Source organism: Plutella xylostella, chromosome 15, assembly GCF_932276165.1.
Source record: "Plutella xylostella chromosome 15, ilPluXylo3.1, whole genome shotgun sequence".
NCBI lineage: Eukaryota > Metazoa > Arthropoda > Insecta > Lepidoptera > Plutellidae > Plutella > Plutella xylostella.
Window position 1 is genome coordinate 5,687,852 of NC_063995.1, and position 17,583 is coordinate 5,705,434.

The window sequence follows — 17,583 nt, forward strand, 5'->3', positions numbered from 1 at the left end:
AATATAGCGGATATATATTAAGTCTATTTTGTCATTTAGGTATTATGTGTATTTGTATTATTATTATTTATGTAAGTTAAATAGGTAGTTAGTTTGTATTTTTCGTTTTTATCTTAGATATGTTTTAGTTTAGGTTCTTTCCACATTGTTTTTGTATAGCTTTTTATTGTATTAAAGGAGTTTAAAAACTTTAGTTTTCCACCAAACAAAGGTTGGTTGGAAGAAATTGCTTCTTGGCAATAAGCCCGCCTCTGTATATACTTACTACTTTTAAGTCCATTTTTGTAACTGTTTTTATTATTATACAATAAAGTGTTTATAAATAAATAAATAAATAAATAAATGATACATAATGTATCCCACAAAACTAAATCTCAATATGTATAGTTTGCCTGTGGAGATTTATGCTGGGTTCACCGTTTACCAGTACCTAATCGAACGATCGTTGGCATTCAAATCGTTGAACCGTACCGTATGAAAGACTCGAATTCCTTAGAATAAGAAATCTTAAGAAGCACACAGCCACAGAATAGAAAAAATATATAATAATCGCAGTTTTCGACAGTTTTCGTGACTTTTTTATTTTTTTACAGTTTTTGTGATATTGCTTTCGAGGTTGTGTTAGTGCAAAATGCTAATGAAAAACTGCAAAATTAAGTAATTTAAACAGTATACACAGTATAATTTGGTATTTTATTACAAAGAGGTTATTTTATTAAAATAATCGACAATGTTTCGTAAACCGACTAAAAAGATTCAGCGTCGCGTCTTTAACGGTGCTGAAGATGATGACGAAGGGGAGCCCGAGCCGCCGCCGCCGCCCGTCATCAGCAAGCAGAAAAAAGAAAATAAGCCTTTGAAGAGCAAATCACTTCTAAGTTTCGCTGATGAAGGTAAATTTGTTGGCAATTGTAACTAGTTTTTTCCTTTTCCTTTTAAGGTCAGACCAAAATCTGTCATGTTTTATAAAGCAGAATGCAGCTGGGATGCTATGCCACTAAACTTAAACAACAACACAAAAATCTATAAGTACTGTTGGGATTGGTGTAGTAGTGCCATCAAAAGCATGATTATAATTTTATCTACACTATACCCCTTTTTATTTCATTATTTTCAGAGGAAGATTCTGTGGAGGTTTTCAAAGTGAAAAAATCATCCCAAAGTAAGCGACTAGCCAAGAAGAGGGAGAAGGAGAAGAAACATGCCATCTCTGATAGTAAATATGAAAATGACATTCCGGAGGTAAAATATTTAGTCCATAAATTTCATGAGCAGATTTTATAGTTTCTGAAAAAAAGATCTTCATTGGCATAAACTTCATATATTATAGCAGTTAGCAGAGCTTAGTTTGCAGTATTCTGATGAGCTATTAGCTGATATGTGTTGTCAGTATCAAGTACTAAATAAAAAGTACCAATTCTGACTTCTGCAACTCACAAAAAGTTGAGTAGATACATCTTCTTTGGGAAAAATCTTTTATATATGGTTGTCTATTAGCATTTAGCTTATTTTTTCTCTTGATACTGCTGCTCTGAACAAAAATGAGGTGTCCATATTGTATAGAGAAGGAGATATTCTAAAGAAGTTGCCCATTTCGGAAGTGGAGACTGTTTCCCAAATAGAACTATAACTGATAATTTTTTTGCTTTATTAGTTTAGTAATAAATTTGATATGAGTGATAAGCATTTCTATTTCTATTATATTTTGGGTTTTAAATAATAATAACAAATTAATTATGTAATCAAAATAATTAAGCATTTTCACATCATGAGAAACTACCATACTAGAGAGTAAGTCTTTTGTATTATGTATCTACTTATGGGTGTGAACAACATGGACACATACTCTTAAAGTTATTACATATCACAACAAAATTACCTGCAATAAGATAATCTTACAAACAAAAATAACTGCCCACAATTACTCACAAAATTCACCAATAACCAACATCAACTAACACAACCTTTAAAACTTAGGAAAAGCAGCCGATTGCAGAGCAGCCGAAGAAGAAGAAAGTGACGTTAGAGGGCCTGATCCTGTCGGGTCGGGAGGCATTAGCAGCTGACGGCACGGGCGACGTTTCTGATGAGCCTGAGGATTGCGAAGAGGAGGCGGAGGAAGATAGAGGGTTCCACCGCTACCGAGCAGAGTCGGTGCGGGCGGCGCTGGCGGCCGGCGGAGACCCTATCCCTGATGCCGCACTCATCCACGCGGCCAGAAAGACTAGACAGCAGGTATGAAGAGGTGAGGTAATTGCCGGAGGCGACCGCACCAGTACACTATGTTAATATTGTATTATATTTATTTCATATACTAACAATTGTATATGAAAAACTTAGTTCAACTTAGCAGCCTGTTTATGAATATTGTGGCTCAATGGGGATGGGTTGGTTTAAATTATAATTTCTGTTGCTGTAGGTTCAGATTTGTAAATATAATGTTGTAATTTTTCAGTCCTCTGAATCAAAACCTTAATGCAATATTGTAAAACAATACTGCTCATTTTATTGTATTTCTTGACATTCTAATCAAGCAACACTCAGCAAAAAATCTAAACCTACAGCTTTCTAAAAACCCTCTCACCACAACGCACCGAACTTCAACACATCCATTTCCTCTAGGCGCGGGAACTTGGCGGCGACTATGTCTCAGTGCGTCCGGAGTCGGAGCGCGCGGGCGCGGGCTCGCGGCTCGTGCGGGACGACGCGTCCGGAGACGAGGACGAGGACGGCCGGATACACGTGCGCGGGCTGGATCTGCCCAGTGACAAGCCTAAACGTGAGTCGTCTATACTGCTTTCATACTAAGGTACTTGGTGCTAAAGGTAAACCATCTTAGTGTGTCATTTTATTTGAGTTAATTTAAAAAGAAGGCTTTAAAATAAAACATAAAACCAATGATTTACTAGCAAAAATGATTAATTTCGTAATTAAACAAAAATACGGCCGAATGGCGTAGTGGTTAGTGACCCTGACTACTGAGCCGATGGTCCCGGGTTCGATTCCCGGCTGGGGCAGATATTTGTTTAAACACAGATATTTGTTCTCGGGTCTTGGATGTGCCCGTAAAATGGCAATAGGCCCGCCCCCTATTACATTGGGACTAACATAACACTCTGGCGAAAAGTGGGTGCAGCAAATGCACCTCTGCCTACCCCGCAAGGGAGTACATTAGTACAAGGCGTGAGTGCGAGTTTTTTTTTTTAAACAAAAATATTATATTTTGATTAAAGACACTCAAAGATTGTTTACCTTTTGTGCCAACTTGGTAATTATGAATGCAGTATTTACAGCTTCAATATATATGTCGCAGGCAACTGGTTTAATCTCCTGTTTGATTGAACCACTAGCCCGTTCATTGGATGGCGCTGTTCAGTTGTATGACTAGGCCGAACGTTGATTGTGCAAGCGTCACAAAACGTCCAACTAGTTAGCTGACTTAAAATCAGTCAGGTGGTGAATAAAACAAATATGGCGTCTAACAGCTAACAGCTGACACAAAAAGCACCTATATTGTTAGTTTTTTGCAAATAAATTAGCTTTAAAGTGCGTTATTTGTGTTAAAATAGTGTGACAACATGGATTTACCTATTATTACGCCGCGGGCGGATAGTTTCAAAGAAAAAAAGTGGCGAAACTGGATAATTATGAACAACAATATGAAGGAACGTTTATTGTTATTGTTTAGTTAATTTGTGAGACAAGAGCTTTGTAACATAGTCTTTTTGTTGACTCTTGTCTGGTGATGTTCACCCTAACCAGACATTACAAAGTTGCTATACTATATCCCATTCAACGACTTCGCTGAATGACGTTCAGTCAAGACGTCGAACGTTACAATCAACGACTTGACGAGTTGTCCTTTAGTCATACAACTGAATAGCGCCATCCAATGAACGGGCTAGTGGTTCAATCAAACAGGAGATTAAACCAGTTGCCTGCGACATATACATGTTAAAATAAATAATTGAATAGTAGTGGGATACAATAATAAAATGATTTAAAATAAAATGACAGGTACGACCGCGGCGGCGGAAACGGAAATGGATAGTGAGGCGGAGGAATGGGAGGAGCAGCAGATGCAGAAGGCAGTGCCCGCCATATCAGATGTTGCTGGTAATGACTTTATTTTAATTTTAACAGCATCTTCACTGTTTATTAACTAGGTGGCTCATACAACTTTGGGTGCATGAAGTAATAATAATATGCTCACAAAAGAGAATAGAATTTAGGAGGTAGGCTAAGCTTACGTATACCTTATTATCCTTATTGCTTTTTTGATAGTTTATAACCTATGAGACCTCCAAGGGGTCCTAAAAAGAGTCTTCTGCTGTCAAGATAAATAATTTTTACCCTTATTGCTACTCCCTGTATATCAATTATCAAATTCATTTCTTTCCTCTCGCAGGTGGCGGCGACATGAATCCCTTCGCCATGGCGCCGCCGCCGCCGCCGCGAATGGCGGACGGGCCGCCGCACCTGCGCCCGCTGGCCGCGCCCGCCGGCGCGCCCGCCACCACGCAGCAACTCGTCGACGCGCTGAGATTGAGGTAAGATATTTTTTTCTATGATACAGTTGGAGATGGTGATATTATTAGTGATGAATGGTTGCGATGGTTACTATGAGTGCTCCATAAGAGTCCCAGTCATGCATGAGTATTTAAGAATATAGTAGTAGTGGTACCTTTATCGTCTATTTATTATTTCTATTTCTATCTATTTAACCCTTTTAGGCCTGGGTCTCCTATTTTATGCTATATGTGGCGTCCGACTTTGGCGCAAACGTTTCGATCAACGTCTGGACGCCAGGAACAACGTCAGCGGTCAATCATAAACTATACGCGAATGTCGACGTCCTATTCACAATAGTAGAAGTCAAGTCAAGTCTTTATTAAAATTTTACATTTTGTACTGACGCCAAACACAACGTTCACGTATTTACTGTATTGTCTGTAAAATAGTCATTCCCTATAGTATTCCGTATATCACTGCGCTACACAGACTTACCACTAACCCACCCTTCTCCCCACAGGCTGCAAGAGCTCCAAATGGACCGCGAGCGCACGCACCAGAAGCGCCTCGCGTGCGAGTCACGTCTAACTTCGCTCGCGGAAGCCCGGGAGGAGCGCTCGGGCCGCGCGGCGCCGCTCGAGGCCGCCTACCGCCGCGCGCAGGCCGCCCGCGCCTACGTCACCGACCTCGTCGAGTGTCTGGACGAGAAGGTGACGTTGTTTAAATAAATACAGGGTGTTGCAAAAAGGGTATGCTAAGCCGAAAGGGGGTGACTCAGGGGGCTATTCTGAACAACTTTTGTTCTACAAGTTTTGGAAATTCGAAAAAAAAAAGTTCTCCATAGTAAAAAGTCGCGTGACTAACAAAGTTTCTATGGAAAAGGAAATATTTTTTTCGTGAATTTCCAAAAGTCATAGAACAAATAATGTTTGTTCAGGATGACCCCCTGAGTCACCCCTTTTCGGCTAGGGTTATTGATAAGAAGCGCCTCGCATGCGAGTCACGTCTAACTTCGCTCGCGGAAGCCCGAGAGGAGCGCTCGGGCCGCGCGGCGCCGCTCGAGGCCGCCTACCGCCGCGCGCAGGCCGCCCGCGCCTACGTCACCGACCTCGTCGAGTGTCTGGACGAGAAGGTCACGTATGTGTGTTTGAATCAGTACAGGGTGTTGCAAAAAGCGTATACTAAGCAGAAAGGGGGTGTATAGGGTTATTGCATGGAAGTAGAAAAAAGGCGTAAGGAATCTCGCTAACTAAAAATTTAGGCACCCTAAGTCACTTTAATTGTTACGACGAGCCCGAAACACACACATTTATACACACTCAAAGTACACTTGTCCAAAATTAATAATGCACATGCAGGTCTTCACACCCGAATCATTAAATCGTAAGATCCTTAAAAAAACACTTTCATTTTGCACCTTGTTCGAAAGAAATAGGAGTCAATATCATGTGTGACATAATCGAAAACAACCGATCTGTCAAAGATTTCTATGCGCATTATCAATTTTGGAGCACTGTAAGTCAGTATGCCGCCGCGCGCCAATCACGTTGCACACTCTCATGTCGCCGCCATTGTGTTGCCTCAGTGTTTTAGTAAGCGAGATTCTACTTCGATGGGTTATTCATAAGAAGCGCTATGCGTGCGAGTCCCGTCTAACTTCGCTCGCGGAAGCCCGAGAGGAGCGCTCGGGCCGCGCGGCGCCGCTCGAGGCCGCCTACCGCCGCGCGCAGGCCGCCCGCGCCTACGTCACCGACCTCGTCGAGTGTCTGGACGAGAAGGTGACTTCATTGTGTTAAAATAAATATACAGGTTGTTGCAAAAAAGGGTATACTAAGCCGAAACCTACATGTGCAGCATGTTATATTTAAGCTCGAAAATGAAATCATTTATTTTAATTGTATTTAAATCGAAATAGGGTTATCCTTCTTGTTACTTAGGGTGGATTTTATCAAAGTGATAAATGTATTTAACTTTTTATTTAAACACAATTTGAAATTAAATTTCGTAAAACATCTTTTACCACGACTTAAATATGATTAGTAATCTGTTAAACCTAAATGCGGTCAAATGGCTATTTAACTTTACTAAACACATTTATCTACTACGCACACAGGGGTATAATCGTGACAGTTCTGACATTGCGAAAAAGAGACGCTTAGCTACATTAAGCGTAAGAGAGAAACGTTAAGCTGTACAGGTTTTTTTGTCCTTTTTGCTCTGGCGCCTGTTTACGTCAGTTTTGGCAGTTCTCTTTGCCAAACAATGAATACTATGACAAACAAAGGCTGACAGTTACAACAAAAATTTTCTAAAAGTTATTTATTGTTAATTTGCTAGTGATTTGTGGATGTTTATTAAGTTTATTAGAATATTATCACCACTTAACGAGTGTGAGACATGGGTGGGTATAGTTTGTTCGGTTGTACAGAGCATAGTGAACGAAAACACGATGGAACTATGGATGAGATATCTTTTCACATGTAAGTAGATAATATCAAGTTTTACAAGCTTACATTCACTACAGTACTATCTGTTGGCTTGATTTTAATATAAAACGATACCAATTTTAATACTGTAAGGTCTTTTAGTATCAATTTTAAGTAAAAATTACGAGGTAACATATAATAACAAATCTCATGGTGTTGCCAGTTATTGAAAATTTATTTTACCCAGAAACAATATAATATTATGTAAAGAAAATACTAGAAATTGTAACAGACTTAATAAAATAAGAATTCGATGCTGCTGGCCATAATTAATATGGGTAGAAGATGAATAACTTAGATTCTGGGAATTCTAATTGAATAAATGTGTGATTTCTTCTGTATAGGCATATCAAGTATTGCTACAAAATACTTAGGTGTTTCCTTTCAAAATAACCTCCATCACATATTTGGCCCACAATCATAATGCTCATGCTCATCCATTTATCTCTGCTTCATAGGTTTCCAACAGAAGAAAAAACATTAAGAAAATGGATAGACACTACCAGACCTTCAAATTGGGAACCAAAGAATCATACAAAAATTGTGTTCGGCACATTTTGAAGAGGGTTATTTAGATCGGACAAAATCGATCAATCATACAATCCACTCAGTTTGTGTATAATAAATAATTATATTTAAAACAAATATAAATAAAGGTTTATATTAGAAAAATCAGCCTTAGTGTGTTTTTCGTATCAACCGACGATATGTCAAGTATTATTTTTTAAAATTTAAAATTCCCCATAATTGGTTTTTTTTTAATTTTGTAGCAACTTCTATGATTTAAGTGAGAAGGAGAATTCTGAACACGGCCATTTCTTCTCTAGACAAATATATACTCTAAGACTACGCATGTCATGGCGTCAGTCGCGGCGACCAGCTGACCGACCGGCTGTCAAGAGAACTTTTCCATTTCTAGCATTTTTCCTCAGTGATGTCTAGTTGTTGTCTGTGAGAGATTCAGAGGTCATTGTTCAGAGGTTATGTTGAGGTTATCTAATAAATTATAGATTTGTGGGATATTTTGTTTGATGAGGATGATGAAGAATTCTTCTCTATATGAATAGACCTCGCTCATTACGCTATATTGCAGAAAGAACTAACTTATTTGAGACACTACCGGATAAAAAATTTGTTAGGAGATTTCGTTTGACAAAACAAACTGTATCGCTTTTACTACAAGAAATTCAACATCATCATGACGAATTTATTTCCACCAGGTAAGTAGCTAAGGTATTGAAATAATAAAGTTATCTGACTACATAATTATCTTATACTTTTATTTATACCTATAATTATAGTTACAGAAATAATGCAGTTACTCCAATGAACCAGTTTTTATGCACACTCCGATATTATGCAACTGGCAGTCAGTTAATTACTTGTGGAGATGTGATAGGTGTGGAAGAACCAACAGCTTGCAGAATCATTCATAGAGTTACTCATGCAATAGTATAATTGTATAAAAATTACATTAAACTCCTGATACCATTCAGGAACAACGTTTTTTTGCTCTCTATAATGTGCAAGTATGGTTCCAATACATTGCACAATAAATCTTGTTCTTCCCTTGTAAAATTAGGAGCACGAACACGAGAAGAAGTTGCTTGACTATTCATTTTACTTTGAAATCACAACAACAAATAAATACAAACACCACCACGCGGTGAAAGCCGAAATAAGTTTTGTTTTGAAATAAGTAGTGTTATTTTCTCTATGTTTGAAATTGATGGATTGACTCCGTTTTACGCTGAGTCGTTTCGAATGTTCAATAAAAAATATGAAGTCTCTTATTAAAAGATGTGGAACTGAACGTAAATAACAAATCGCAGGATGCTAAACGCATTTAACTAAATAGTAATCGAAAGACCATGGTGAATTATGAAGCTAAACATGTTTAGGATAAAATTGTTTAGTGCATTAAACGAAATTAGCTAAATGAATTTATGTAGTATTTAAATAGAAGTTCGTAACAGCCACCCTTAATATAAGAAAGGTGAAAGTTTGTGAGTATGTGTGTGTGTATGTTTGTTACTTCTTCACCTTAAAACGGCTGAAACGATTTTAATAAAATTTGGTATGGAGTTAGCTGATATCCTAGATTAACTCATAGGGTACTTTTTATCCCGGTATTCCCACGGGAAAATTTTATAAGTCGAAGCAAAGGTCGCGGGAACAGCTAGTTAAATAATAAATGTATAAATAAATATAGGGTTATTGATAAGAAGCGCTATGCGTGCGAGTCTCGTCTAACTTCGCTCGCGGAAGCCCGAGAGGAGCGCTCGGGCCGCGCGGCGCCGCTCGAGGCCGCCTACCGCCGCGCGCAGGCCGCCCGCGCCTACGTCACCGACCTCGTCGAGTGTCTGGACGAGAAGGTGACGACCTGATGACATTGTGTTCAAATAAATATAGGGTTACTAGCTGTTCCCGCGAGCTTCGCTTCGCCTTAAAAAGTTTTCGTAATGTCAGCTAACTCCATATCCATATCTAATTTCATCGGTTTAGCCGTTTTGACGTGAAGAAGTACGTAAGAACATACAAAATTTCGAATTTATAATATTAAGTAGGATTGATAAAAACCATGAGAGCTATCCTCGGCTGACCATAGAGTATTGTGACACTTTTTGCTTTAGCCGAGCCATTGTGTAGTACATAGAATCGGGTTACGCCTCACGTCACGTAGCTAACAGACACGCGGTGTAATGGTTTTTAATAAATAAGACGGTTATTGTCAGAAATCCTGATTGCTAGCTGGCCAGCTTGTTACACTTCTTGTCTTTGTAAACACTTACCAATCCATTCTTTAACATTACACTTCCTCAACAGATGCCGGAGCTAGAAGCCCTAGAAGCACGTGCACTAGCTCTCGCCCGCGGCCGCTGCAGCTACCTGCAGGAACGAAGACGAGCTGACGTGAGGGACCAGGCGCAGGACGTCAGTGCACTCTCAGGTTACATACTGTTACTTAAGGACTTGTGCGATCTACCTTTCTCTTTTATACTGGAGCTAGAAGTCTGAGTGCTGGCTCTTACTGTGGCTTCTGCAGCTACCTGCAGAAACGAAGACAGGCTGACGTGAGGGACCAGGCACAGGACGTCAGCGCACTATCAGGTTACTTACTGTTACTTACGGACTTGTGTCATCTACCTTTCTCTTGTATACTGGAGCTAGAACTCAGAAGCCTGAGTGTTGGCTCTCGATGTGGCCCCTGCAGCTACCTGCAGGAACGAAGACGAGCTCACGTGAGGGACCAGGCGCAGGACGTCAGTGCACTCTCAGGTTACATACTGTTACTTACGGACTTGTGTGATCTTCTATTAGCTTATATATTGGGACTAGAAGCGCGCTTTGTGCTGGCTCTCGATGTGGTCGCTGCAGCTACCTGCAGGAACGAAGACGGGCTGACGTGAGGGACCAGGCGCAGGACGTCAGCGCACTCTCAGGTTACATACTGTTACTTACGGACTCGTGTCATCTACCTATCTCTTGTATACTACCTACCTAGCGCTTCTTATCAATAACCCTATATTTATTTATACATTTATTATTTAACTAGCTGTTCCCGCGACCTTTGCTTCGACTTATAAAATTTTCCCGTGGGAATACCGGGATAAAAAGTACCCTATGAGTTAATCTAGGATATCAGCTAACTCCATACCAAATTTTATTAAAATCGTTTCAGCCGTTTTAAGGTGAAGAAGTAACAAACATACACACACACATACTCACAAACTTTCACCTTTCTTATATTAAGGGTGGCTGTTACGAACTTCTATTTAAATACTACATAAATTCATTTAGCTAATTTCGTTTAATGCACTAAACAATTTTATCCTAAACATGTTTAGCTTCATAATTCACCATGGTCTTTCGATTACTATTTAGTTAAATGCGTTTAGCATCCTGCGATTTGTTATTTACGTTCAGTTCCACATCTTTTAATAAGAGACTTCATATTTTTTATTGAACATTCGAAACGACTCAGCGTAAAACGGAGTCAATCTATCAATTTCAAACATAGAGAAAATAACACTACTTATTTCAAAACAAAACTTATTTCGGCTTTCACCGCGTGGTGGTGTTTGTATTTATTTGTTGTTGTGATTTCAAAGTAAAATGAATAGTCAAGCAACTTCTTCTCGTGTTCGTGCTCCTAATTTTACAAGGGAAGAACAAGATTTATTGTGCAATGTATTGGAACCATACTTGCATATGCAGGAACGAAGACGGGCTGACGTGAGGGACCAGGCGCAGGACGTCAGCGCACTCTCAGGTTACATACTGTTACTTACGGACTCGTGTCATCTACCTTTCTCTTGTGTACTGGAGCTAGAAGCCTGAGTGCTGGCTCTTACTGTGGCTTCTGCAGCTACCTGCAGGAGCGGAGGCGCGCCGACGTGCGGGACCAGGCGCAGGACGTCAGTGCACTCGCAGGTTACATACTTACGGACTTTCGTGATCTACTTTTATCTTGTATACTGGAGCTAGAAGCGGGCTTTGTGCTGGCTCTCGATGTGGTCGCTGCATCTAACTGCAGACCAGACGCAGGACGTCAGCGAACTCGCAGGTTAGATACTGTTACAGCTCCAGTATACAAGAGATAGGTAAGTGACACAAGTAAGACTTGTGTCATCTACCTATCTCTTGTATACTGGATCTAGATCTAGAACTCTAGAAGCCTGAGTGCTGGCTCTCGCTGTGGCCGCTGCAGCTACCTGCAGGAGCGGAGGCGCGCCTCATCATCTCTCTCATTACTGACACTCCGGTTTAGCATGGAAGTTCTTGACTACACTCCACTCTATCATATCTATCATACATGATATTATTATAATGTAGAATATTGTTCTGAATATTATATTAACAATTTGTATACATTTCCAGCACGTCCAGGCTCTGTAAAGCAGCAGGACTCAGAGGACAAGGTGCGGCGCACGGCGGAGCGCGAGGGGCGGCGGCGCGCGCGCAGGCTCAAGAGGGAGGCTAGTGGTAGTGCTAATGATCATCGGTAAGATAATAATAAATATGTGGATAGGCCGCATGGTACGGTCAGGTTAATAAGTACCTACCTATACTTTTTTTCTTGATAAAGGGTAAATGTATGAATTAATCCTGATGGCATGAAATGAAAAGTACTACCAAGAAAATACAGTAAGGCCTTACCGTTTCTGGTCACGGGAGAATCAGGGCGACAATTTACGGAGTATGAAAATATACCACATAAAACTAAGCTACGCTAAATTATACGCTTATAAAGCAACAGATTGTCAAGTGTTTAAAAATAATAGTATTTTCAGTTTTAAAAATAGTATTTTCTTGATTTTACAGTGAAGGAGATAGCAGTGACGATGAGTTGCCGCCAGCCGAAGCACAGCACGCCGCCAGAGAGAGAGGTACGTCGAAAAAAACAACAGAAAAAGCACTTGGACCTCTCCATTTCCTGCTCACTCTGACACTCTCTTATCAAATAGCCCTAGGGCCTTATGATAATATAAACGTCTCTATTCTCTGTGAGGGTGGCAGTACCTGCACCTGGCTCTCTCGAGTGGAACCTTTGTGCATATCCCCAACGTCTAAACTGCCTTCCTAAGCTTGGACCATTTCCCACCATGCTGGTCCACTGCGGGTTGGTGGGTTCACATATCTAGATGTGTTAGATCTAGATATGCAGGTTTCCTCACGATGTTTTCCTTCACCGTAAGAGCGATGGTATAAATTGTACTTAAATTCAGAAAAGAACTCATTGGTACATGTCAGCGCCGGGATTCGAACCCGCATCTCTGGCGTGAGAAGCGGGCGCTTACCCGACTAAGCTGCCACCGCTCATCTCTATAAACGTCAAAATGTTGTGTCCTTTTTTCGCTCACGGCACATGGTCATCTAAACAACCAAACCATTCACTCAACAGAAGCGATCCGTCGTCTCTCGGAGCAGCTATTCGCGGACGCGCTGCCCGCGTGGCGCTCCATACAAGGCGTGTGCGCCAAGATGGCGCGCTGGCGGCGACGCGACCCGCAGATGTATAATGATGCTTATGTGGCCGAGTGTCTGCCCAAATTGGTCTCGCCGTACGTCAGGCAACAGGTGAGTGAATTAACGTATTGTAGTGAATGAACGAAGAGTGAATAGTTAACAAGATGGTTCGATGGCAGCGAAGTGAAACCAAAAATGTATTTATGTAGCCGAGTGTGTCCGCCAGCTAGTCATTGAATGAACGTGTTGTAGTGAATGAATTAAAAGTAAAACAAGATAGTGCGCTATATTTTGGCCAGTACAGCCCGAAAACGTCCACGTCGACTTCCCAGATCAATATCATGTGCAATGCAATACGTAGAGTTTAATTTAATTTACTTTCGTTATTGTTACAGCTTATATTATGGAATCCATTCGCGGATGAAGATAACGAAGACTTCGAGAGGATGGATTGGTACAAGTGAGTTTTATAACAACCCTTATTTCTGTAAAAGTTACAACAACTATATCAGTTATCCCTTACTAGTAAGGTAGATGTGCATCGCGAAAGTTAAAATAATCCTAACTAATATTATAAATGCGAAAGTAACTGTGTCTGTCTGTTACTCTTTCACGCCAAAACTACTGAACGGATTTGAATGAAATTTGGTATACATATGGTCTAGACCCTGAGAAAGAACATAGGCTACTTTTTATCCCGGAATTCCCACAGGAAAACTTTTTAAGGCGAAGCGAAGCTCGCGGGAACAGCTAGTAGAATATAAGTCCTACAAAGTGTATCTAATTATGTAGAATGAAATTAACGAAGAACGATAAAAATCACTGACTCTTTTATTGACTATCCAACGCATTACGTACGGACGGTTGCATTTTTAAAGAAACAACTAAATAACATACATTTCATTGACTATAGATACGAGTTAACGGACCCGAAGGCGCCATTTATATGACAAAAACGAATTAATCAATTCTTCCCCCAGATGCCTGATGATGTACGGCGTCCGTCCGGAGCGCGTGTCCGCCGACTCTTCAGACTCGGACTCGGAGGGGGAGGCGGAGGGCGCGGGGGCGGTGGCGGTCACCGAGGACAGCGTGAGGAATGACATGGACCTGTATCTGGTGCCCACGGTGGTGCATAGAGTGGTGCTGCCGAAGATTACTGGTGGGTTTCTTGGCCGAAGTGCCTTAAGTATTGGCAGTTGGTTGTAACCTTACTAAGCTTAGGATGTTTAAATTTCGCTATTGTTCATGCCATTTCTGTATGTTAGCGCATGCTCATGTTTTTGAAAATAACTCTTTATTGATTGTTGTAGTGTTAGGTTAGGTTACTGATGTTAGTTGTTGTAGTGTTGGAAATGAGACCCGAAGGAAGGCGTAAGAGAGGAAGACCAAGAAAGACGTGGCTTGATTGCGTGAAAGAAAATATGAGAGAGTGTAAAGTGAATGACCATATGACAGAGGATAGGGTAAAATGGCGTGACATGACGAACAAAGCCGACCCTAAATAAGGATAAGGCAAGGAAGAAGAAGAAGATAATCAATAGTTGTAGAGACTGATGGCGGTAAAATCTGCTACTTTGCAGTATGTTTCTATTCATAACAATGCTCCCAAAAAACTCCTCACATAATATACGTCACCCCTTAGTACCAATCTTTTTTACTAACCTACATTCTACCTCCACAGAGCTAGTAAACATATGGATGGGGTGGTAAAAACTGTCACTTTAAAAACGCCTTACATAATAAACAGCACCCCTTAGTACCTACCTATCTTTCTCCACAGAGCTAATAGAGCACACATGGGACCCGATGTGCGTGCGCGCGTGCGTGCGCCTCCGCCACGTGGTAGCACACGCGTGCAGCGTGGTGCCGCGCGCGCCGCCCGCGCTGCGCCGCCTCGGGCAAGCGTTGCGCGCCGCGCTGGCTAGAGCTGTTGCCGATGTGTTCCTACCGCCGCTTCCACCTCAGTGAGTATAGTCTCTAATAGTAAATAGGTACTGCTACTGAAAAATGGTTACCGCTACCGAAAGTGCGCTCTATAAAAAAATATTTATTTATCATAAAAAATAAAAATGGCGGCGAATAATACTGTCGAAGATAGTGGCGCCGTGGCCATTCGTACACTAGTCACCGTGTAACATGACCGAAATATGCGCATCTGGTCTTGTTGCATTTATGATTGCATGATATGGCATATCGGGATTCGGTGGGCGTCTATGCATGGCATGATGTAAGCCACGTAATACCACACGCGTGCAGCGTGGTGCCGCGCGCGCTCACCAGGGCTATTGCGGATGTGTTCCTACCGCCGTTACCGCCTCAGTGAGTTGAATAATTACAAATAGTAAATATCTACTGGTATTGAAAAAGCGTGTTCTGTAAAAACAGCTACCTACATGCTGTTGGAATCTGAAGATAGCCGAATCGTGGCCACCCGTGTATCTTGACCAAAATTGCGGTCATCTATTCATGTAGCATTTATAAATGATTGATAAAGGAGTATGTCTAAATAATCTCATTTTCCTCCTTACGTTCTTTTCCCGTAATATACAAGGCCTTATTATGTAATGCAATATCAATTATATCCATTGTCCATGAACAAATATTTCAAGTAACATTCCATTTCCCCCTCAGACTGCAAGACGGCCCCGGCGGCGCGTTCTGGCGGCGCTGCCTGGGCGCCAGCGTGCGGCTGCTGCGCGCCATCATCTGCCTGTGCCCGCCGCCCGACGTGCTCAAGGCCGACGCCATGGCGCTGCAACTCATCGGTATGTCGTGTAGTTGAGTGTTTTATTGCGAGAGGTATACAAGTTTATAAATGTGTCAAAAGCCCACACGGCTACATTCAAAAGTATTGATGTCGATTCTGAAGGCAGAAATTCTAATTTTAACGCTGTCAAACTAAAAAAATTGCTAGCATAAAATGACATTTACGGAAACAATCATAGAGTCGAATTTTAAACAAAGAAATTAAGGTTTTGACAGCTCTAAATTTAGAATTTCTGCCTTCAGAATCGACATCAATGTCACTGGAATTACACTGTCGTATGGACGCAATTATGGACGTATAAGGCCGCGGGTACGAAACTTGTGACGGGCGGAGCGGTGCGGCGATCGATGTTTTTAATGCATTTGATTACATCGCCGTCGCTCCGCCCGCCGCAAGTTTCGTACCCGCGGCCGCGGCCTAAAAATTGCTCGCATCTACCGTGATGTCACGCTCTCTCCTATGGAATGTATGGAACACCTCCGAGTGCCAGACATATTTTTGCGATGCAACGTTTCTTTGCGCTCAACCTCTTGTAAAATGTCCACTAACATCACCCATACCCTCAGGCACCCTCTGCACGGCGGCGGGCGCGGCGCCCGGCCCGTCGTCGGCGGCGGCGGCGGTCGCGCTCGCGTCCACCCTGCCCCGCGGCCCCCTGCGCGCCCCCGCGCTGCGCCGCATAGCCGGGCTGGCTGAGCTGGCGGTTAGCAAGCTGCAGGCTGATAACCCGATGCATTTGTAAGTGTGTTAACGCTATTAGTACGGCCATATAGTGGCTCCTGCGATGCGTCGTATAGAGGTGCTAGTCGAGCTGCATTCAGACAACCAGCTGCATTTTTGCTACTTTGGGGATAAGCTCTAGAATCACAAAACGCTATTAGCGGCCTATAACCGGCCTCCTGCGCGCCCCCGCGCTGCGCCGCATAGCCGGGCTGGCGGTTAGCAAGCTGCAGGCTGACAACCCGATTTTGTGAGTGTGTTAGCTTCTGTGGGAGTTAGGTCTAGAATTTAATAGCGTTAGTAGCGTCCTCAGTCCCCTTTTTCTTTTCATTTGTGAGTTACTACTATGAATAAGGTCTAGATTAAAACAGCGCTAGAAGGGGTCCTCGAAGATTATCTATCTTGAAGATTAGTCTAAGTGAGCCTAGCATAGCACTTCTACCTATGATGGGTTTCCTGTTACTGTTTAGTGACGCTTGCGCGGTTCCTTATCATAATTTTGTACATTTGTTTTTACAGGAAAGCCCTGGAGCAAGCGAGAGCCGTGATAGCTGAGGCAAAAGCATGTCAAAAACTAGAAGAACAAAAATAGCATTAGCCAACAATATTATGAAAGCAGTGATGTTAATTTATAAAGAAGTACCTATGCCTTGACTAGCACCAGCCTTATATAATGAAGTTCTAAATAATCATAATTCTGCATTCATGTAAACATTTTAAGAATCAATTAATGATTGCGGTAACAGCATGCGAGGAATAAACTTGTGGTTGTAATTGATGTGCTTTCTTTCTTTCAAGATGTTTAACAATCTCGTCATAATGATTATGAATCAGGTTAAATAATCATGTTGTATACAGGGTGTTGCAAAAGGGTATACCAAGCCGAAACCTACATGTGCAGCATGTTATATCTAAGCCCGAAACTGAAATCAGAATTTGGAAATTCGCGAAAAAAATAATCCATAGTAAAAGTCACGTGACTAACAAAGTTTCTATGGAAAATGATTGACACATGTAGGTTTCGGCTTAGTATACCAATTTTGCAACACCCTGTATATGTATGTGTATAATGCAATTTCAATGTGAGAGTATTTATGAAATACAGTCTCGATTATACATATAAAA

The 17,583-nt window shown here is 41.5% G+C and overlaps 1 protein-coding gene across 1 annotated transcript; it reads left to right on the forward strand.

Moving 5' to 3' along the window:
• The first annotated feature begins 584 nt into the window (after nucleotides 1-584).
• LOC105386769 (PAX3- and PAX7-binding protein 1) lies at nucleotides 585-17,236 on the forward strand. Its single transcript, XM_048625597.1, has 17 exons — nucleotides 585-893; nucleotides 1,118-1,242; nucleotides 1,978-2,235; nucleotides 2,623-2,779; nucleotides 4,018-4,116; nucleotides 4,409-4,550; nucleotides 5,033-5,222; nucleotides 9,825-9,948; nucleotides 11,880-12,003; nucleotides 12,324-12,388; nucleotides 12,904-13,079; nucleotides 13,364-13,428; nucleotides 13,949-14,130; nucleotides 14,752-14,935; nucleotides 15,603-15,736; nucleotides 16,305-16,476; nucleotides 16,978-17,236. The coding sequence occupies exons 1-17, from the start codon at nucleotides 731-733 to the stop codon at nucleotides 17,048-17,050; spliced, it is 2,433 nt and encodes an 810-aa protein (XP_048481554.1). The 5' UTR covers nucleotides 585-730; the 3' UTR covers nucleotides 17,051-17,236.
• Nucleotides 17,237-17,583: the final 347 nt, after the last annotated feature.

Coding starts and splice junctions, on each gene's coding strand:
- LOC105386769 (XM_048625597.1), top strand. CDS start 731: ATGTTTCGTAAACCGACTAAAAAGATTCAGCGTCGCGTCTTTAACGGT. Junction 5,223..9,824: donor TCGAGTGTCTGGACGAGAAG/GTGACGTTGTTT, acceptor CTTCCTCAACAG/ATGCCGGAGCTAGAAGCCCT. Junction 9,949..11,879: donor GGACGTCAGTGCACTCTCAG/GTTACATACTGT, acceptor ATACATTTCCAG/CACGTCCAGGCTCTGTAAAG.